Here is a 23,936-nt window from a genome sequence, read left to right on the forward strand (position 1 = left end):
GAAGTTCACGATAGCTAATTTGCTAAGAAAGTTACGAGAGAAGTCATCTAACTTTATTCCTCCTGGTTTCTGGTTATGTTGGCATGACAGAACTTTCAACACATATCCATACGTACAAAACAACATTTTATTTAAGCTTATCTGATATAAAGAGTGAGCTAAACACAATTTGATGAACGCCTCTGTAAGCGCCAGCTGTTAGCTCAGTTTCTTAGAATCCTTGTGTTTCTGCACTACCTTTCACTTGCAGGTTTTCAACCCAATCAATAATTGTTTTTCAGGTCTAATGGAGTTGTTGCAGAGCTCAGAGTGCTTCCATATGGAGCTATTTCAGGGTCATAAGTTTTGATCATTCAAAAAAATACAATTTATTTGAAAGTTCAAGTTTTTATCCTGAACTTTGAAAAATACAATGATGTATTCAAAATAAAAAAAGTATTTGAAATAATTTTTCAGGTTGAATTTCATTTTTCATTTTTTCATTCAGTTCAGCAATTTTTTTGAAAAATATATTTATTATCAGATTTCACTTTTAAGCATATTTTGATATTTGAATCCTTATTTTTTTCAGCACAGATTTTTCGTTTTCAGATTCAAAACAATTATTTTTTCAGTTTCAAATCTTGTTTTTTCAGGTTTCACATTGCTTTTCACCTTCATATCGTTTTTCACTTTCAGATCTTTTTTTTCGCTTTCAGATCTTTTTTTTTCGCTTTCAAACTTTTGACCCTGCTATTGCTTGGGGGGGCGGGGCTTACCAAAGAGTAGTTTGGCATCCTGAGTGACAGGCCTCCCTCTGTCATGTTGCCTTCATGGATGTTAAAAAACTGAGACCAGCGTCAAAGTTCCTTTAAGCGAGCTGTTGAGCATCGTAGTTGGCAACAATCAAATAAAAAAAAACTGTGTTAGAATTATATGGTTAGAATGTGAAATTACGTATCCGCAACGAGCCAGCAGGTTGTTCTGGTGGACCTGACGCCATCCCCCGCTCTCTCACGGAGAGATACCGCAGGTCCTTCCTTCCTGCAGCGGTCAGACTATACAACCAGCACAGACCCTAGTAGACCCTGCGCGAAACAACACAGACTATAACACCTCTTGTTGATAAATACCAACTATGTGCAATATTTGCTGTATGTGCAATATATATATGCCGTTAAAAACTGTGCAATATATACCTGGCTCCTAAATCCGCAGAACTGTCACAGGGTGTGTATGTAAAATGTGTAACTTTAAAAATATATATAATTTTTTTTTTTAAATCTATAATACTTTTTATATGCATGCTTAAGGTAACATTAAGCTGTTTTTGGCTCTTGTCTGCTGTAACAATGTAAATGTATCCCTTGTGGGACTAATAAAGGTATTCTGATTCCGATCACAAAAACCAAGCCAATACTATGCTGCGTTCATGGAGCTACGTGGAAGTGGGGAAGGAAAACGCTTGATTGCGGATACGTGATTTCAGATTCTAGCACAGTTTATTGCTCTTATACCTTGATTGTTGCAAACTACAATACTCAACAGCACGCTTAACGGAATTTTGATGCTGGTATCAGTTTTGTTTACCACCAATCACGGGAGTATTGTGTATAGAAAGTGTGTAGTTGTATTTCTTGCGCTACCTAACATCCATGAAGGCATCATGACAGAGGGAGGGCTGTCACTCAGGGTGCCAAACTACTCTTTGGTAAGCCCCGCCCCCCGAAGCAATATCAGGGTCAAAAGTCTGAAAGCGAAAAAAAAAGATCTGAAAGTGAAAAACGATCTGAAGGCGAAAAAAAGATTGATACCTGAAAAAAAATATTTGAAACTGAAAAAATAATTGTTTTGAATCTGAAAACGTAAAATTTGAAACTGAAAAAAACAAGTATTCAAATATTCAAATATGTAGGCTATAAGTGAAATATGAAAATAAATATTTTATAAAAAAAAATTGCTGAACTGAATCAAAATAATATTCAACCTGAAAAATGATTTCAAATACTTGTTTTTGTTTTGAATACAACATTGTATTTTTCAAAGTTCAGGATGAAAACTTGGACTTTCAAATAAATTGTATTTTTTTGAATGATCAAAACTTATGACCCTGAAATAGCTCCATACTTCCACAGAGGAAATGTTTTAATGTATTTATTGTCAAAGCATGTAATGTATCCATTGCTATCGGGATGTAAAGAGCATTCCATGGAATATAACAAAAAGTGTTTCTGAAGTGAATTACCTACCCCACCTTTAGGTGGCTTGTTGAAATTGATATTTAATTTATTGAATAAAAGTCATTAAAAAAAAGGAGAATCTTCACGCCTTGATTTTGGAAATCCAAAAATAAAGTCTTTAATTTCTAAACTTAAACATTTATTTTTACTATTTGCTGCCATTTTAATCCTGATACGGCGGGCCATTTGTTAACAGTTTCGGAAATCATGAGCATTTTTCTGAGTCTTGCATGTACGTACGAATAAAGAGTTACATTTGAAAATAAGAATTCGATCTAAATGTATGAGGCCCAATGTACCAGAAATAAACTTAACTTGGAAGTTATCATTATTATTTCCCGCTGCAGGTACGCAGACATGTTGACTCGCTACATGAACTCTGTGCCCGCCGTCATCGCCAAGGCCCTAGCCATCCACAACCCTGTGTTCTGTACTACCTTTCACTTGCAGGTTTTCAACCCAATCAATACTTTTTTTGTAGGTCTAATGGAGTTGTCGCAGAGCTCAGAGTGAAACATCTCTATTGTGTTCAGTAGACTTCTTTCAAACGTATTGACATTCAGTGGTTATTATACTTTCACATCAGTGCAACAGCTCTCTATTCAAACTGGGAGACACGACCTTCAGGTGTGTGCACTTATTTGTGTGTGTGTGTGTTTGTGTCTTGTCCCACCTGTCAATAATTCAGTGCCCTAGATTCCTCTCCATTAGTTTAACTGGTGATTTAGACGGGAGCGTTTGCATTTGCGTTTACGCACCGTATGCGTTTTCAAAAAAGTATTCCGTTCACACGCATTCGGCTCATTTAACGTGTCCGTTCACACGAGATCGCTCGACCCGCTGGAAAAGCTGTAGTACATACGCCGGGCCTGTAAGTGGCGCTGCTGCCGCCACAAAATACACCAAAGGCAGTGAAGAAGACCCTGGAGCATTGATTGATTGATTGATTGAAAAGTTTATTAACAGCTTGTATATTGGGTACAGTACAGTACAGCTCAAAACATACAATTGTTAAGGGGATGCAGACCAGAGAAAGACTTTCGTCTTGTTTACATCAGGGTCCCCCATTTCCAATTCATCATATCATTTAAGACATACAAGACATATTTGACATACAGATGGCTTATTTACAATTTACATACAGGTGTTTTTTTACATACAGATGGCTTACTTACAAATTTCATTTTAGATTTCGTTCTAATACATCCTAACCGGACATTTAAGACATACCAAGTCCACAGATATACAGTTAGTAACAGAGTCTAAAATGGGAGTACATAGATGGGGGGGGGAAGCTGTCCATTGTACGACAGGTTGAGATTTGTACCATTACCGGAGCCAGTTTTGCAATGCTCTCCCCCGAAGGTGCTCTTTAAGAGAGGTTTTGAAGGTAAGTATAGTTTTACTTTCCTTTACAGTAGTGGGAAGAGCGTTCCACCTTGATGTGGCATAATTGCGAAACGTGTATTCCCCTTTTTTTGTGCCAAATCTGGGTTTTACATGATTTGTGGAGCTCCCTCTGGTGTTATGATCATGATGTTCCTTGACCTTTGGGAAGAATTTTGACATGTACATGGGTACCATAGAGGTGTATTGGATCTTGTAGACCAGGCCCATTGCAAGTAGCTGTACTCTGTCGTCTACTCTAAGCTGTCCTAGGTTGTCAAAGTGGGCAGAGGTGAGGTGGGTTCTAGATGAAAGGTCAAGCAGTAGTCTGACCAGTTTATTTTGTGATGTTTGAAGTTTTATTTTTAGCGCCTTGGAGGTGCTATGGTACCATGACGTGCAAGCATAGTCATAGTACCCTTGAATGAGTTCTCCTGCCAGAGTTTTCAGGGTGTTTTTGTTTACCAGAGAGGAGATCCGGTATAGGAATCTAGTTCTTTGATTGACTTTTTTTATTACATTGGATGCCATTTTTTCACAGGAAAGGTTTGCCTCAAGAATAGATCCTAGGTATGTAATTTCCTTCTTACTTGTGACAATAATGTCACCCACTGCAACTGAGAAGTCGTCGGATTTGCTGAGATTATGTTTCGAACCGAAGAGAATGGACTCTGTTTTACCCAGGTGTAATGATAATTTATTATCGGCGAGCCAGGTGCAGATTCTGCCGAGCTCGGAGCTGAGGGTTTTTTCAACCTGCAATCTGCTCCTGTCAGAGACCAGCAGGGCTGAGTCGTCCGCGAACAGGAACAAGTTGCAGTCACATGCTGATGACATGTCATTTGCATAAATTAGGAACAGTAACGGACCTAATATGCTTCCTTGTGGAACACCACAGCTCACTGGGAGGGGGGGGGACAGTTTACCTCCACCATCTGTTCTCTTCCCTCCAGGTAGGATTGCATCCAGCTCACCGATAGTTTATCAAAACCAATTGCTTTTAGCTTGTCAATCGGAATGGGGTGATTGACAGTGTCGAAAGCCTTTTGCAGGTCCAGCATCACCATGCCGCAGTATTTGCCCTCGTCCACCTCTTGTTTGATGTGGTCGTTTAAATGAAGAAGGCATGTGTCAGTGGAGTGGGATGTTCTAAAGCCAGATTAAAATTCATAGATTAGTTTCTTGTCCGCAAGGTACTTTTCGACCTGTTCATACACTATTTTTTCCATGACTTTCGAGATGGAGGTAAGTATAGAAACAGGGCGGTAGTTGCCTGGGTCCAATTTGCTGCCCTTTTTGTGCAGGGGGGTTACTCTTGCAATTTTGAAGTCTTTGGGTACTTTTCCCTGTTTTATGGACAGGTTAATTATGTGAGCTATGACTGGTGAGATGGCAGTTGCTGTGTCTCTGAGGAATTTGGAGGGGATATTGTCGTGGCCAGTGGCCTTGTTAGGTTGGAGGGCGCTCAGTTTAATGAGTACCTCTGCTGATGTTACCCTTGCTAGACTGAAATCATCTTTGCGTACCCCTAGGTTTTTGTAGTAGGTCATGATGTGATCTACTCCAAAAAGCCCTGAGTGGGAGGGTAATTTATTTACAAGAGTTGTGGCTATGTTTGTGAAAAAAGTGTTCAAGTACTTGGCCACGTCCAGTTTGTCTGTGATGAGCCTGTTATCTGTCTTTATGTTTAAGTTCGAAAATCTCGTTTTTAGTTTTTTACTGCAGCCAAGCTGGTTATTGAGTAATTCCCAAAGTTCATGGGGTTTATTTTTGTTTTCCTCAGATTTGACATTGATGAAATTCTTTTTGGCAGTTTTGATCATGGAGCTTACGTCATTTCTTAGTCTGTTTCTTTCAATTTTTAGTTCAGTCACGTGGGCCAGGAGTTCACTGCTCGTGCTTTTGGAAATCATTGACTGACTTTTATGAAACTCAGAGCATTTTTTGTCTCTGGTTTTCATGGCGGTTAGTATGCCGGAGTGCATCCACGGCTCTGCGCGATTTTTTACCCTGGTTGTTCTTAGGGTGGCCAAATCATTGAGTATTGCAGAGAATTTATTTTTGAAACCAAGCCATGTTTCTTCAACTTGCGTACCACCGAGCTCATCTGACCAGTCCAGGCTCTCCAGTTCTAGGTTAAAGGCCTCGCTAGAGTAGTTTTTGAGGTCTCTAGATATGACTGTTTTGTGACAGCCGGCCTTTTGTTTTAGCCTTTTGCGGGTACAGAATATCATATAATGATCACTTAAACCACATGCTATAACCCCTTTACTGGAGATCTTGGACTTGTCAGAGGTCAGAATGAGATCAATGGTAGTCTGTGTTGTTTCACATACCCGGGTGGGTTGGGTGATTAGCTGGCTGAAGCCGTGCATATCACAAATCCTACTGAAGGACTTGAAGACGGACGTGTCTTTACGTTGCATATCCGTGTTCCAGTCTCCAATAATAATTGCTGGTTGCCATGGTTGCCCTTCTGATTATTCTCCGCGGTGGACGGCGTTTGCTCCTGCTGTAAATCTCTCCTGTAGTCCACCAGCAGATGAAAAACACCCTCCTCTCCGCCTCTTCCAAGGGACAAGGGAACCGTGCGGCAGAGTTTCCGTTAACATTTTTTTTCGCCGGTCAACATGTCCATTCAAGTTTAAATCTTCCGGACAAAATTTGAAAAGTGCCGGTCAGAGGTTTTCTTTGTTATTTATTGAGCTTTAAAACAAATTGATAACGACTCCATATCATAATATAAGAATAATAAACGGACCCTCTTTTCCTCCCCCTCTTCTGACATCCCAGCAGCTTATCTCTGAGCAGGAGAGGTGAGTAGAGGGAGAGGGAAGCGAGGCTATTTAATCGTTATCAGAAAATGATCGTACCCCCAGAGCGTTCCGCTTGCAGATCTATCCACCTTGGGACCCGTTATCGTTTGCGGGGTCCGTTTCTATCGTTTTGTTGCGGCCTCGTGTAAACGAAAGGGCTATACGCAAGAGAAACTATGCGGATACAACCCGTATCGTCCTCGTGTAAACGGGGTCTAAATGAATGAAGGTTTACTCTTCAGTGGGTCGATGTTATTGTTAGAAGCAGCAGTGACTGAAATTCTTTATTATATTTGTTGTTTTTTCGAAACACTTGTTGTAGTGTTTGACATATTTCTGGGGTTTACCCGGTTTACCCCTTTGTTTTTGTTTTTTTAGCCTACTTGTTTTATTTATATATGTTCATATATGCACCGTGGGTTTGCTGTTGTAATGCTGTAAGTATTCCTGTCGATGGGACAAATAAAGGATTTCTGATTTCTGATTTACTTTGTCGAATTTGGGTTACCGAATCCAATTAAACTGATTTCAGGTTGATCTAGTCCATTAAAGTGATCAGACATAAGATTCTCAGAGAGCTCTCTCTCTGTGTGTGTGTGTGTGTGTGTGTGTGTGTGTGTGTGTGTGTGTGTGTGTGTGTGTGTGTGTGTGTGTGTGTGTGTGTGTACCTGGCGCTACAGGTACACACACACACACACACACACACACACACACACACACACACACACACACAATGTAATTATATGTTCATCAGTGAGAGCGTTTGTCCTGGAATCCTCATTTGTACTATGCAGTAGGTCAGCAGATAATCAAAGTAATGACTTTCCATCACAACATTCCTGCACTTCTACATATTCAACATAAGCTTTTCAAAACAAAAGACATCTTTATGAGTGACACTGATTCGTTACCATACACAACAGGTTTTCCAAAATAAGAGACATCTTAATGAAACACAGATAATTGTAAGCCTTATTTAACATAGGCTTTTCAAAATAAGAGACATCTTTATTTAACACACTGATTTGTAAGCCTCACTCAACACAGGCTTTCATAATAGGGGACATCTTAATCAAACACACTTTATATAATGTATTTAACCATTTGGTACGCCTATGTTTCTTTATTGATATTATAAAACGTGTTTCTCTGCACACATTTCTGTAGCCTACGTCAACGATTTCAACCCACAGCTGTTTTATGAACTGCTTTCATGTTTTTCTCCTCCATTACGTTTCTCATTTTGAGTTGAGAAACTCTGAAGCACTTCAGGCTTTATTTGATCCACCTACACAGTCTGTTTTATTACATCGCCTCATCTCTACAAAATCCCTCCTCATACACACTTTTAATCAAAGTATTTCTCCAACCCCTGGCTCAGTGTAAAGGAACATTTTATTGAAACTAAATGTAAATGGAGGATATAAATCAACGTTTAATCTTCAAACAAGTACATACCACCAGGGATCGTAGGAATTGTCTCTTCAATCGAGCATACACATAATTCACTAAGTCAAATCAAGTCCTTAAACAATGCCAGAACCCATAGTGTTCCTGTTAGTTTTTACTTCCTATCTGACTTCTTCTGTTGATTTCTCTGAGGTCCAACGTTCTGTCTTTTAACCTCTTTCCTTCTCTCCGTTGATCCTCCTTAACAGCAGTTTGTTATTGAGTATTAGCGACCTCTGAGATGTCCAAATTGACCAATCAAAATAGAGTATTCAACCCATGTAATAAATAGGACGTCGTTGTATGAATCTGCTAATTGAATGTGTTTTGTTTGCCAGTTTAGTTACTTTTTAAAGTTTAGTACAATTCAGTTCACTGTATTACCCTGATTTGTAAGGCTCACTAAACACAGGCTTTTCACAATAAGAGACATCTTTATGTTTCGTCTCACTGTTTTGTTAGTCTCATGGAACACAGGTTTTTTCAACACAGTTCAGTCAAATTCACTTCATTTCATTTGACCTAATGCACCTTTATACGCACGTGCTTGCACACCTGCCGCACGTCCATAAAGCCTCTCTCTCTCTCTCTCTCCTGCACACACACACCGAGTTTGTGAGGAGGAGCGAGGAAGAGGATGGACGGCGGGAAGGGCGAGCTGCTGAGCATCATCTCGTGCATCGAGCTCGGGCCAAACTGCACGGAAACCCTGGCGCTGTCAGCAGGACCCACGTGGAGGGGTAACGGCTCGGCTCTGGATGCGTACCGGCTCGTGGAGCACCAGCTTCCCGCCTCGGCGGCTCCAACGGTGAGCAACCGAACTCCATTGGAAAAACTAGAAATGTAATATTATCATGCCTATTGTTTGACATATTGTGAATGTATTACGTTTTTCAATATTGATAAGTCACCTAGAGACGTGCTTCTTTTGTTCGGCATACATATATTTAACCAAACATTGAAACAAATATTGAATTTGTCTCTTAGGACTTGGTCTCCCCAAAGTATTGCATCGAAACTCGCTGTGCTTGTGGCACCACTGGCTGTTATCAAATAACTACAATTATTTATTTTTTCCTAAGAAAAGCATTTTTTTAAATAACGCCGAATTGAGTAATACGTTATATTGATTGGGAATATTCTGATTACATATTCAAAAGAGAACCTATTATTCCTAGGAAGTGAATTAATATTAAAACCACATTTCTGCTACCTAGTATGGTGAGCTGTTCAAAACATGTAAATCAAGGATATTTTCTTTAATGTTGAGCTTTTAGTTGGCCAAACTGTATGCCTACATCAGATGAAATATATCATGGTCACATGTTAGTATTGACAATATAATGAGGTCATAGGTTCCTTATTGATCAGGTAAAATGAAACTTGAATGACCTAAAAACAAGGGTTTATATCACTGTGAAAGCACAACAAATAAACATATGCGGATATTTGGCGTGTATGAATGATATATATATTTCATTATTAAATGATCACAGTTATTGTCAATACTGCTTATTGTAGGACATGCAATGGCAAATGAAAAGAGTTAACTCAAACACGTCATTCTAAAAGTTCTCTGCTGCTTTATACAAAATATAGACTATAATAATCGTATGCACTTTTCACGGTACTCAAGGTTACGTTACCCCACATAAAATCAAGAAATACAACATTTAATTAACAACCAATCAAGTAAATAACAATGCATACAAAAGGCAAAAAGAGACCCTTATCAACATCAATGAACAAAATGTCGTCAAATAAGAACAAAAACAATTTAATTAAAAATAAATAAATTTCACAATGTCATTTTTCCCCCACAATATGCATTTTAATCTGCATCTTAGCACTTACACTGTGTTAACTGCGCAATGTGTCTCTTCAACCCATCACAGCGAAATGCATGAATGCAACTTTGCTCCTGTCAGGGCTTCATGTGGCTCATCAGACAAAATATTTGTGCCGCCTGGCCTCATGTAAACACTTTACACCCAGCTGCACAAGAAAATAAATACATTTCAGACTGGGCTTCGTGTGGAGATGATAAACCTACTAACTTTGTCTATTTGTGTCTGTAGATTTCTCCTAAATTCACCAAAAGTGAGCATTACATAATGGCTAATTTGCATATTTAAACATACCACTTCAGATAACTTATTACCCTGGTCACGTGTAGTGTGTAAATGTATGCATTTTACATTCCCTTTTTTAATTGCCTTATATCTCTCCACTTCAGAAGCACTTACACCAAATTTTCCAGTTTCATTCTTGAAGGTATTCTGAAGGTTTTAACAGAGGGCTTTTTTACTTTACATATCATTCATAGATTACTAAAAACATGAAAAAGAAAAAAAATGTTGATGCTTGTAAACAGTATTTTCTGATTCTTGTACAGCGTGACATGCCCCTATATAGGTCTCAGGGGTTTTTACCTATCCTAATAATAAACAATTGTTAAGGAGATCTTAATTAAGAGAAAATATAAGATCAATATAATGTTGCTATAGGGGGTAAGCTGCAGCTGTGTGTGGTATCATATAAGAGACGCTGAAATGTTCCTCCTTATCGCTCGGCTTCACCTACACCTCGGAGCTGCTCAGATTTCAGGGTTCACGGCTTAAAGCTCAGTTTGATTTATTTGTATTGAACACACCTGCAAGATGTGGAGGACTGATAACACGAGCATCATGTTATATGTGCGTGTACATGGCTCCACTTTAAACACTCACTACCTAGCGTTAAGGTTAAGGGTAAAGCTTATGCAGCACAAGGGAATTCAAAGTGTTTTACATAAGCAGTAACATAAAAAATATAACATAGAAAAACAATACAATTAATAAATGATTGAAGATAGTTTCAAGGCAACATTTAAAATACAGTAGATTCAGCAAGAAATGCAAAAGTAGAATTGTATAATATCTTATAGTGACCTCTGCAAGCTGTTAGCTGTAAGTTGTAAATTGTTAACTGTAAGTTGTTAGTTGTATGTTGTTAGTTATAGATGATAGCTTTGAGTTGTTGGCTGCTAGTTGTTAGCTGTTAGCAGCCTAGCTACCTGTTAGCTGGGTTGGTGTTATTTCCCAGCTTTGTGTTTTGGAGCAAACACATATTGATGTCTGAACGTTCACCCATGCATCTGCAAATGTTGTGTTATTGATCACACATCGTGTTTCTGTGAAAATGTTCCTGCTGCAGGCCGAGTTAAAGCCAACTTTCCATTGAGTCTCTGTGACGCTGGGTTTTAAAAAGACAGACACAGAAAACATCAACGGGCTTATTTTTATGCTGATATTAATTCAGGGGGAACTGTGAGAGAAGACTTAGTTTATTTCTATTTCCTGCTACTTTAAGCTTGTACTTACTCAGTTCATTTATTTTAAAACTTTAGTAACTTTCTGATCATCAATACAACATATAATAAACATCAACAGGGGACACTGCAATTAACATTTTAAATGAAATAGGCAAACACGTTTAAAACGATTAAATGAGTTTGCAGTTTTCATGCAAAATCAGCCAGAAGTTTGAAGAAGAAGCTTTGTTAGCATATAGAGAGGCGGAGTCCCTCCCTTTCCGGGGGACCTCCATGGGACCTTATTTCGAAAAAAGTATGTATTGAAGTCAATGGAGAGAGAAAGATTATCTTTCGATCCCGTTTGAATTGTGCCATGAATTACACATATGATGTTTTTCAATTTAAAAGATAATTTTGCAAGTCAAAACAAAAAAAATGTGTCGTAAAACTGTGAAGTAACTATTTTTTTGTGTGAACCGCTCAATGAACTACATCTCGCACCACACACCAAGACGGCCGTCACGTTGGCACATTTCACTTCTTTCTCTCAGAATGAGGCGAAAAGTATTAAAAGAGGTGAAAATCACTACAAGTCTGGGCATGTTGAGAGCTGTGCATACATACAAGGGGAGTTAGTCGGTTCCGTAAGAGCAGCATGCGGGACCGGCTTTACAAGGTTTCGGTGAGTAACACGAGTGTAATGTGCAACGTTAATGACATCACTTACGCGACTCTGGGATTTGTAGTCTTTCTAGTTGTGTATTTTTCATAGTCGTATATTTCAACAGTTTTATGACAAACTGTGACTTTTTTGACACGGAAATGATTTCTATGTGTAATTCGTGGCACAATTCAAAGGGGATCGAAAGATAATCTTTCTCTCCCCATTGACTTCAATACATCATTTTTCCGAAATAAGGTCCCACGGGGCGGAAGTAGAAGGGCGGGACTTCGCCTCTCTATAGAGTAGATTAATGTATGTGACACCTTGGTGTCACAGGGAAACATCGCTGGCATTTCCGTGACATTTCACGGCCCCGTCTTCTTTTTTCCTTCTGTGAGGCAACATGGAAATGGTTGAAAGACGGTGACCTCCAATTATAAATGTTATATTTTTAAATGTCGATTTTACCTTGATATATGATGCGTCTGTTTCAAAATAAAAGAAATTCAGTTTTGTTGGTTTGAATCAGGATTCAAACAACATTTTGTAGAGAACTCAATCAATTATTATTTATTTTGCAAATAAATGACAAACGTATTGAGTTTATTATTGAGTATGGGAGGATGAAAAAGATCTCAGGAAGAACAATAAAACCTTATAAGGTCAAAAGGGAAAGGAAACAGACAGCTGGGATAAAAAGATCCAGTGATAGCAGGAAATATGTGCTGCTCATATATAACATATTGCACACACACACACACACACACACACACACACACACACACACACACACACACACACACACACACACACACACACACACACCCACACACACACACACACAGATAAAAAGATTAGATGAATCCCCGGAGTGGAGGAGGATTTACAGGCAGAGGATCTGAACTTTAACTCTTCAGCCATTCTACAGAACCGTGCGAACTGTTTATTATCTGAGACACTGCAGGCTAAAACAAGATTGAGATATTTTGGGCTATTTTGCTTCGATAACATCTTTTTTTTAGATAATTGGATAGATAACATCCAAAATCCCCATTTAGATGTGTATTTGAAAACTTAGACTATTTGTGTCTGTACATTTCTCCTAAATTCACCAACAGTTTGGAGCTTCTTTTTTATTAGAACTTTTTATTTATTCCACAAATACATAACATACATGGAGATGTACATAAAAATCACACCTGCCTCAGTTTACAGTCCACTCAAATCTACACGTTATTGCTCACATACACACATTACCCCTTTCCTTCTAAGTCTTGGCAAATTATACATAAATACAGACATTCATCTAAGTTCTCTGACCTTTCCCTGGGTAGTCGGTACAGACTGGTACGCTTACAAATCCGAAACAGGTGCTTGTTAAAAATTCAATATAAAGAAAATAGTTTGGAGGTTTTAAAGATACTTCTGCGACACACACACACACACACATACACACACACACACACACACACACACACACACACACACACACACACACACACACACACACACACACACACACACACACACACACACACACACACACACACACACACACACACACACTTTGACATTGGCGCATTGGGCAATGTTACAGTGACATCAATAGCACTTATTTTCCTCATATAAGGTTTTTGAAGATGAATAAAAAAAAATCACTTTCAAACTAATTAGCAACGCATTAGCTCTGTTTGGCAACGCGACAATACGTTAGTAAAGCTCCTTTGAGTGGCGTTAAAAACTGGTGATGTGGTCATTCAGAGAATATCTGTACGGATCTAAGAATAGCAAAGCCTAATTTTCTATCCTTCAGGGTAGTTTCCTGCTGTGTGAGGACTGTTACAGCACTAGCACTAATACAGTAATGTAATCTTGTTTGACATGTGGACAACATGAATTCATACCAAAGCTCAGTGCATGCATCCTCTGCAGCAGGAGCTCTGTGCAAATAAAGTGTCTCTGCAAACACCACGGAAAAATCTGTCTCAGGGGGAACTCAGCAGCACAAAATTAATCATCTTCTTGTGGATTTACAGTGAAAAGAGCCCTGAAGAACTAACGATTGGTATTGTGTGAAACCCCCATTATGGATCCTATGTATCACCATCCAATATTTGACTTCTGTATGTAGTGTTTCTTATTTGTAGTCAATATTTCTTTGCTGCAACACAAACTTGGAGGCGTGGCTCTCTCGCAGCTGGTAGTTTTTAAATACAAGCTGATATTTATTACGTTAATACATATCTTACAAAATGATTGATCCATTGTCGATATAATCGTTAGATCAGCGGTTCCCATCCTTTGTCAACTCAGGGCCCACTTAAGAATCAAAAATGTTTTTACGGCCCACATTCAACCATAAACAATATGGAGGCTAAATAAAGTTCTGATTGGTCGATTCAGAACATGTGACACATTGTAAATCCAGCAGAACAGACCGCTGTCGAGGACTGTAATGACCGTTGCTAAGGACTGTAATGACTGTTGCTAAGGAGGATCAAGATTTTTTCACACAAATCATAATGTTTTGCAAATCATTGGGCGGCAAATATTGAATTTACATTTACACCCTTCAATATTTTATTTGGGCTTTTAGATGTTAATACATACAACTATTCTTCTGGCTAAAATACATATTTTTAAAAGTCATCAGGGAGTAATCTTAATTGAAGGTGTTTGAAGAGTAGATTAAAAATGTAATTCCTTTTGGAAAAGATTAGTGCCACAAAAAATCAAAGGCTCATCACACCATGAGATGGGAAACATTGAGCTCTAACGAAGAGTGGGATTAAAGGAACAATACAAGGTTGCCATGTTGTTTTCTCGGTTTTTGGTTGACAACCTATTTTTGTTTATGAAACGTTGAAGTGATCCTACTGACTGTATCTTTATTTCTTCTGTTTTTGTTTTTTTTGATTGAGATGGGAATGTCATCTCCTATGCGTTATTGTTATGTCCATGTTTGTGTCTTTAAAAAATTAAAATTAAACAAAACATTTTTTATTAGGCGTCCCACTTGCAATGCCCCAAGCCCACAGGTTGGGAACCGCTGCGTTAGATATTGTTTTGTGGTGCTGATCAACAATAAACAAATCAGATCTTGTCTTATTTTGGACCAAAACTGTGAAAAATTACATACTTAAAACTGATTTCTGGGTTATAAAATGATGATTTAAAAGACCTCCAACAAAAGGTTGGTTAAAAGATTCAATTCAAATTTGTCCTCAGGTGGAGATGTTTCCATTCTCATAGTATTGGAAAATGTAAAGTTCTGTGAGACAATCAAACACTGAATTACTGCTCTAACAATGCAACACACACACACACACACACACACACACACACACACACACACACACACACACACACACACACACACACACACACACACACACACACACACACACACACACACACACACACACACACACACACACACACACACACACACACACACTCACTCACTCACTCACTCACTCACTCACTCACTCACTCTCTCTCTCTCTCTCTCTCTCTCTCTCTCTCTCTCTCTCTCTCTCACACACACACACACACACAGGAGTTGTGCAGGAGTTTAGTCAGATGTGCCGTGGGAAGCTTTCAAGGCTAAGTCATGAAAAGAGAAGACACACACACATATATATTTTTTAATTCATTGACACGTTATCTTTTAAGTAACAGGTGCAACGAATGACACATTTCTTTCAGTTTCATTTTACAGATTGTTTCTTTTTCAGTTGATGAACTGGTGTTCAAACGGGTGTTAAACTGATTTGAATTGGTGTTAACGTGATAAGCTGGCTGTGCACTATTGATTAACTGGAGGTAAACTGGTGGCTAATTGGCAGTTGTTCGGTGGTTACTGTTGCTAAACTTGTGTTTAAACAGCCCACACACACACACACACACACACACACTCACACACACACACACACACACACACACACACACACACACACACACACACACACACACAGGGGCTGATGGGAACTTGAATTGACAGATAATGCTGCCACCTCTTATTCTCCCATCATGTTTCTGTCGCCTCAGTCTCTTTATTCTGCTGATGGTGGTTGAGCTGAAGTCACAGCCGACACAAACAGACACACACGCAAACAAACACACACACACACAAACAAACAAACAAACATACAAAGGCATAAAAGGTCACACTAAGAAATACACAGAAAGCGACGAACAAGCACACAAACAAACAAATAAAGACGATGCGTTATTTATGAAGTTTATTATATTTTAATGCAAAATCAGAAAAGTAACTTAAGCTGATGTGGGGAGAAACAATGGTTATTTGACCTTTGATATGTAGTGGCTAAGAATTATAAGGTGACATAACATGGAAATACCTTCATCTTCGATATACTTAATGAAGAAATCACCACGTTATTCATCTCTGGAAAAACATCATCATGAGGTTAAGATAATATAGATGAAACTTTAATTACATCCAGAGGGATTCAGGCTGTAATCACAGTGAGGGAGTAATGTGGGTCAGCTGCATATAGAAAAGGTGTCACTGTGTTACATAATTAAAGTATTCCTGTACGCTGATCCAATTTGTATCCAGCTGATCTGGAAGGTGACACATAATCAAATAGTATTTAATCCATTTTTACAACCTCTTTTCAGTTTTTAATTAGATATAACTTTATGGTAATTTTGCAGATACAAGCAAAGAAATGCAGTGAGCATCTTACCACACGTGCATATACTGATTATTTGATGAATTTATGAATATTAACAATCATACATGCACAGTAGAAGCTCATTCCAACACAACATGGGACTGCAGGTCTTCGTAATGAGAAGAAACGACCTGCAAGTGAAGCTAGAGTTAATTAGCATTTTCTCGTTAGTCTCTAATTATCTCATGTTCACTTCCTGCTGAGTGTGCAGAAATCATGCACACCAATCACAGCTTTAGCAACTTTGGGAAGACGGTCTAGTGTTTTGTTTGTATTTGAGATTCAGTTTATTTGACTTAATGAACACACCACATATTTTATACAATTTGAATTTAGCATTTGAGTAACTTCAGGTCTAAATAAACCAAACATCTATTTAATTTGAATATATTATTTTCAAAATAATAAAAGGCTGCAAGACAGACTTTTTGCTTGATCTGTAGTTAGTAATATGTCTTGTTTGGTTGCACATTTTTGTCTGGGATTGACCCTAGTGTTGGATCAAAAGTTAATGGCAATATGAAACTGTAGGGGGCGCCAAATCACCCAAAAATACAGAATCCTACATTGTTTTTTTTTAATAGAGTGCCGCAGTGACGCGTCCTAAAACCCGGAAGTAAGTTAGCATTTTACCACTTCCGGTTCCTTCGCCAAAAAGCAATGGGATCTCTCCATAGGATTTAGGAAACTAGCTGGAACTAAGGTCTGTGGTTGAGACACATTGAAGACACGGATCACGTTTTGTTCTACGACATTAAATCCATCAGCAGTGACCCCGCTGGTGATTTCTGAAGAGTTTGCGTGTCTGAAAAACGATGGTTGTTACCAAGTGGCTGAATAGGACTACAGAAGTTGTCAAGGCCGTTGTACGTCATCACAACGAACACGTAAACACTCCTCTAAGTTTGTTTGCCCTGTCCTGCTTGAAAGCAAGTACCTGCCTCCTGCAAACTGTTAGAACAAACACTTCAACTCGTACCATTTTGAATCTGTATGTTTGAATATGGATCTTAAGTTGCCGTGACGTTGAAGCAGCGACCCTGCTGTAGTTCGTTTGTAGCATAACGTTAGCATTTTGCTTCTGGCGACTAGATTTACGATTTAGAAAATTATAAAAGTAGGTTAGACATGTGGAGATTATCCGGCTGAACAAAACGTCTCTTAAATGTGTTTCAACCTCAGACCTTATTTCCAGCTATTTTCCTAAATCCTATGGAGAAACTGCATTGCGTTTTTGTCGAAGGAACCGCAAGGAGTTTACTTCCTGGTTTTAGGACACGTCACTGTGGCACTCTATTTAGCCTTTATTTAACCAGGAAAGTCTGATTTGAGAATAAGAGTCTTGGCCAAAATAGGCAGAAGCAGAGCTATAAAACACAAATTAAAAACAATAACAGAGAATATATATTCTCCCAATCAGGAACATCATCATAAAAAGCATGCATGTTGCTTGAAGCCAATGAATCAAACCGAAACTGTTCAACTTTGGGGGGGGGGGGGGGGGGGGGGGGGGGGGGGGATAACGAGACATTTCATCATAACTGCGAGGTCAGTGGGTTGTTAACCTGACAGAATTCACATCCATTAGGAATATTCTTGTGCTGAGGTTTCCCACGCTGCTGAACGTCCTTGAACGTGACAGAAAACATCAGTGTCTGTAACAACCTTCACCTGCAGTATGTGTAAACAACTTGAATGCAACATGTAGTTAATTTCTCTGCATTTCGTCATAAACGATAACATGTTGCATTGGTTAGTACAGAATGCGTGGTTTGAATTTTTTTAATTACACTTCCCCGTGCTTGTTGATGTTCGGGGGATTAAAAAGTAAGTCACTGTTGTTGTTACCTTTCCTAAAATGTAAGACTTATTGACTTATTTAAAGTGTCCTTCCAATATTATATTTCAAATATACAGAAAAAACGCTTTTATTTTTAAACACAATTATGAAACAAACTAACTCCTCCAACAGTGACATTTGTCCTACTTTATAATCCCCGAACGTCAACAAGCGCTCCGGTCCCAGCTGTGTGCGTCACTTTTTAGTGTCCCCGTTGTGTTTTGAGCTTCTAGCAGCGTTTTGTATTCACAGTGTTTCGTTTATGCAGCGCTTTTGGTAAATGCTGCACATGTTTCGACAAGTTGGTGAAGATGTTTCTTTGTTTGATATGTTTTGTGACATTTGTGTTTTTCTATTTGCATCGTTTTTGAGGCTGCAGCGTGTTTCTCATAATGGAAAAGTTTACGGTCATTATTAGAGATGTCCCGATCCGATCACTTGATCGGGGATTGGAGCCGATCACGTGATTTTCAAAAGATCGGAATCGGGACAAAAAAATCGGGGATCGGATTTATTTATTTATTTTTTATTTTTTTATTCAATGTTACAAAACAAAAATGACCATGTTCAAGTCTTAAAGTCATCCTGAGACTTTAGTTTTGGTTTCAAATGACACAACATCATGTATGTGTTGCTTCTTTGGGGCTTGTTTTCATAGACCTGGTTGATTATTTCTCTCAAATCTCGCAACAGGGTGGGCGGGGCGCAGTGTCTAATTGTAGCAGTAAGCTAACGAGTACTGAAAGCTTTATTTTGTTTTGATCCAATGCTGCACAACTGAACTGATCCAATGCTGCTGTGAAAGAAAGAAGCTATATCCATGTTGGATAGAATATCCAATTTAAATAAAAAGATAACCTTAAGGGACAACTTGAATGCTTTTTTTTCTCTTAATGCATTGCATAAAGATCGGATCGGGAAAATCGGTATCGGCAAATTGTCAAAATCAAATGATCGGAATCCGATTGGGAGCAAAAAAAGGTCGTCAAAGCCTGTTCGAAAAGTATCTTTCATCCCCTTTAAAAAAATCCCATCATGATCATTTTAAATATATCTTTCAGCGATAATAGGACTAATGATGCCCAAAAATGATCAATCCCTCCAACATCTTAAAGGTCTCCTATTATACTGTTTTTCAGCAATATACAGATCATTGCAGCATTACCCATAATCCCCTCTGTTTCAGCCTGTTTCCAAAGTGCTGATTCTCTGTCTGTTACTTTAGATGAAAATAAGGAGCCCCTCCCCACGCCCCTCTGAGAGAGAAACTTTGTTCCTGAAACTTTCAGAATGTCGTTACACAGAGGGCGGGGGACACATGTTGATGTAGAAGAGACATGAAGACGAGGGGACACATTTTGATGTATGAAAGACATGATAACGTGGATTTTGCACAATAGGTGACCTTTAAATCACATCAAATAAGTTAGTTTTTCCAAGCAGCACTGTGTGAAGCCCCCCATGAATGCCGGATGTAGAAATGTAAAAAGGTCATTGTGGTATAGCTCTGGTTTCAAGCTGCTGTGATTCTACAAGCCGTTAGAGAGGCAGCAGGGAGGAAACATCATGTGAGTGTGAGGCTCAGCAGGATCCTTAGTGACAGGCGGAGATAATGCTGACAGATTTCTGCGACCTTGAAGCAGAAACACTCGCTGCTGACGAGATGGAAAACATTCAGATAATAAGGAGACTGCGGGAACGCTGTGATTTACATGTTAATATGTATCGTCTAATGTGACTTAAAGGGGACCTATCATGCAAAATGCACTTTGTGATGTCTTCTTATACATAAACATGTGTCCCCGGTGCGTCAGGGAGCTCACGCAGCGTCAGAAAATAAAACCCTTTATCTTTTCCTCCGTACCCACATCTTTTAAAAACGGGGTACAACGAGCGGATACAGATTTGCTGCCGATATGACGTTAAATCGGCGACGGGCCCACAGACAGAAACAATGTTCGACGTGTTTTGGACGTAATCTCGTCTTTGTTTGCATTAGCATCGCTAACACTCAGAGCTAACCTGTACTGGAGAGCACATGTGTTTTAAAAAGCAGCAAATTAAAAAAGGAACTCACCTTGTGATAAGCCCACAAGAGAAAAAGCATTTGAGCTCCATACTGTTTCAGAAATAATCCTTGATGTGGTTTAGAACAGGATGGCGTTTTATCACAACAGAATTTAACTTTATCTCCGGTAGAATTCTGATCAGGCATTAGCTCCGCCTCCTCCTCCTTTTTTTTTTCAAGCTAAGGGCCCGAAATCCGCATTTCTCTATAGGGACACACCAAGCTGACACCAAAGAGCTCACACAGACGGACCCGACTGTTGTGTCGCCTCACGTCTCCTGCGTCTTGGCCAACAGTCTCACTGGAACACACCACAAAGACTTCAGCCGACGGCCAAGTTGCACGTACGAACTGCGCATGCGTGAGTGGCAATAACTCTCCTTACCAGCAGGCGGCGGTAGTGTGTAGTCGCCTGCACGCACATAGCTGCATAGCTGAATTGATTATATGTCAACAATTATATAATCCTCGGTCTTCAGCTCCTTGATGGGGAATATTTTCTGATTTGTGTTCACTACTTTATGACAGAAAATGTAATATATTTGGTTTCAAATGTTAAAAGGAGAAGTGCAGCCTTTTGGATAATTTTTCTGTCAAAAATGTACACTGATTGAAAGCAACTTTTACTTCAGGTTTAGTATTTTAGCTTGCTGTGAGGCTGCAGACAGTGTTTGTCCTTCAGCAAGCAGGGGTTTGTTTGTTTCTGTCACAATATGTCTGACTCCATCACTGTCACATTCCATTTCTTTTGACTTTTTCTTGTTCTCCTTCTACTTCTTATTTAAGATTGACTATTTATTCACAGCTGTGAGCACAAAATAAAAACGACTTATGGCCCATTCAAACTGAAACACAGTCGAGCTGACTCGTTGTTTAATGGGTCACTGAAGCATCAACGTGTGTGTGTGTGTGTGTGTGTGTGTGTGTGTGTGTGTGTGTGTGTGTGTGTGTGTGTGTGTGTGTGTGTGTGTGTGTGTGTGTGTGTGTGTGTGTGTGTGTGTGTGTGTGTGTGTGTGTGTGTGTGTGTGTGTGTGTGTGTGTGTGTGTGTGTGTGTGTGTGTGTGTGTGTGTGTGTGTGTGTGTGTGTGTGTGTGTGTGTGTGTGTTTACATTGACTTTGAAATTAATTCAGGTCGGATGAAACTGTGCTTCATTACATTTGGACTTCCTACTTAAATCAAGGACACAAGCAGCGCTGATGATATTAAATTGTTCACTCTTCATCTCTCTTATTTCCGTGGCTCTTACGGTCAGAACACTCTTATTCCATTTTAATTCCTCTTCCTGTGTTTATGTATAGCACACAAAAGCCCATTTATTTTACAAAATATTCTAGTGTTTTTCTACATTTTTCTTTGTTTTTCAGAACATCTCTTGCCACCCGTCAAATTAACCATTATATAAAAGCATTCAAAGTGTCATGAAGGCATGAGAAAAGATGGAGAAATCCTCCATTTTGATTGACATTCCTCTCAGTGAGAAACCAACATCTCCCTAATCAACAGCTCCCAGCCTTATTCTTTTTCAAAGTGTAATATCAGCACAGTCCTTCACATCACTGTTACTAATGAACTCTCAGATATCTGCGTGCCGTCTCCCCGTTTCCACGTTAACCGCATAAATTACTGCAGAGATATCTGAAACAGTCAATCAGAGATGGAGGTCAATCGGAGCGGCCGCCTGTTTAATCTCACTGTGAAGCAGGCTTCAGAATTTAATTAAAATTTGGAGTAGGTCTATGACTCTTGACATATAAACTTAACGGTAGAAAGAGATAAGTTATTCAACATGAATGTGATCTGTAGGACTGTTTATCAACCATATGACATCATTAGATATATGATCCATGTGGAGGACCAAAATCCATATAGATTTAACACAAAAAGTAAGGAAATGTGGGTTTGGTAGATTATTTCTTTGTTGTAACAGTGCTTTTTGGTAATACATTGGAAAGCCTGTTTTCTTACCTTTCAAATGGTGCTGTGAAACTGAAGCTTCATCTCTTTTCTCACTTCCTGTTTTGTCCACCAGGTGGCGATGGCGCACGAGGCTCCACACCCTTTCCCCACGGTGGACGTTCCCGACCACGCGCACTACACCATTGGCTCGGTCATCCTCGCCATCGGCATCACCGGCATGATCGGAAACCTCCTGGTGATCTACGCTTTCAGCAGGTAGGACTGCCAAAAGTGTTATTTGTCTATTTTTTTCTTTAAAGGTCCCTAGTATACTGTTTTTCATCAATATATTAAAGGTCTCAGATAAAAAACAAGTCTCTGAAGTGTTTGGCTCCAAACACCAAACAGATCATTGCAGCATTACCCATAATCCCCTCTGTTTCAGCCCTGTTTCCAAAGTGCTGATTTTCTCTCTGTTACAATAAGGAGCCCCTCCCCACGCCCCTCTGAGAGAGATTTGGTTAAAAAGAACACAATGGTGCTCTAGGAGGGCTTTCACACCAACGCAGTTCCCGTTCTAGCTCCATGCTAGAGCTTTTCTGGTTCAGCACCGGTTTCCCTTTTCTGCTCCCGCTCTGTTCACACCGCCCAGAGCCCGACTGGTGCTGCCGATGCTGCGTCATGACGTCACCGTTTACATCGCTGATTTGCTCCCCAACGGCGTTACGGCGCTCACTACAACAACAACAATGGGGGACTGCGTCGGGTCGATGATTGTGTTGCCTTTAATCACACGAAGCCAGATTAAATTAAGTAACGACTTCTACAAGTTTATACTTTTCTCCAGAGTGCCGTGCTTCATTGTTTATTAATGTGTTACAGCGGCATTTACCGACCGCTGCAGTGCTGCTCTTCCACAGGAGTTTATTCTCCCAGCGGCCTCTCTAAAGTATTCACTGTCTGCTGTCACACAAGCAGCTGATACATATCCCCAATTCCCCTTAAGTGAATGTGTGTCTGTCTGAATTGACGCTGTTTGGCATCACAACGCTGTTATTAAAGTGTCTCTGGTATATGGGTGATGTTAGCATAGCAACCGAAGTTAAACTGACTACTTGCTATTGCTATCCTATTCTGGCATAAGCCGTTTTCTACAGGCACATTGTACCGGCGTATATTTCATTATGATTCTACTTGTGATAGTCGGACAGGACAACCTGTGCAGCCCATGTATTGATTCCATCCGATAGCTGCTATAATACAAAACAAAACGTCTGCCTCTCTCCACAATGATCAATGACAGCGAGCGGATGGTCAAAGTAAGGTACAAATAAACAGAATCACACGAAGCCTGGTTAGTGTTGCCTGACTTTATAAAGTGTGTTTTTTTATAAGATTGTGGTTGCCTTCTAGTCACTTTGCTCAGCGCTACTGCTTGTTACAATTTTTATTTGCCGTACTCGCCTTTAGCTGTTAGCTCAGGTTAATCTCGCCCCCCTCCGACTTAAGCGTGACGTGTGCGCAGTGGCGGCTGGTGGAAACTATTTTTGGTGGGGCTATGGAAATGGTGACCAAACCATACTAGGGGGGTCCTGGGGG

At 39.5% G+C, this 23,936-nt stretch overlaps 1 protein-coding gene across 2 annotated transcripts in view; it reads left to right on the forward strand.

Annotated features, from left to right (window-relative positions):
• Positions 1-8,503: 8,503 nt before the first annotated feature.
• LOC307044492 (melanopsin-A-like) overlaps positions 8,504-23,936 on the forward strand; it is a 32,934-nt gene continuing 17,501 nt past the window's right edge. The window contains exons 1-3 of one of the 2 annotated variants that reach the window (XM_079689781.1): positions 18,112-18,208; positions 20,652-20,801; positions 22,471-22,613. In XM_079689781.1, coding sequence (XP_079545907.1) covers positions 22,477-22,613 — 137 coding nt within the window. In that variant the 5' untranslated portion in view covers positions 18,112-18,208; positions 20,652-20,801; positions 22,471-22,476. Of the gene's footprint in view, positions 8,679-18,111; positions 18,209-20,651; positions 20,802-22,470; positions 22,614-23,936 lie in introns of those variants that run through there. The other variant, XM_079689780.1, reaches the window with a different exon arrangement.

The sequence above is a fragment of the Notothenia rossii genome (genome assembly GCF_949606895.1).
Source record: "Notothenia rossii genome assembly, chromosome: 6".
Classification (NCBI taxonomy): domain Eukaryota; kingdom Metazoa; phylum Chordata; class Actinopteri; order Perciformes; family Nototheniidae; genus Notothenia; species Notothenia rossii.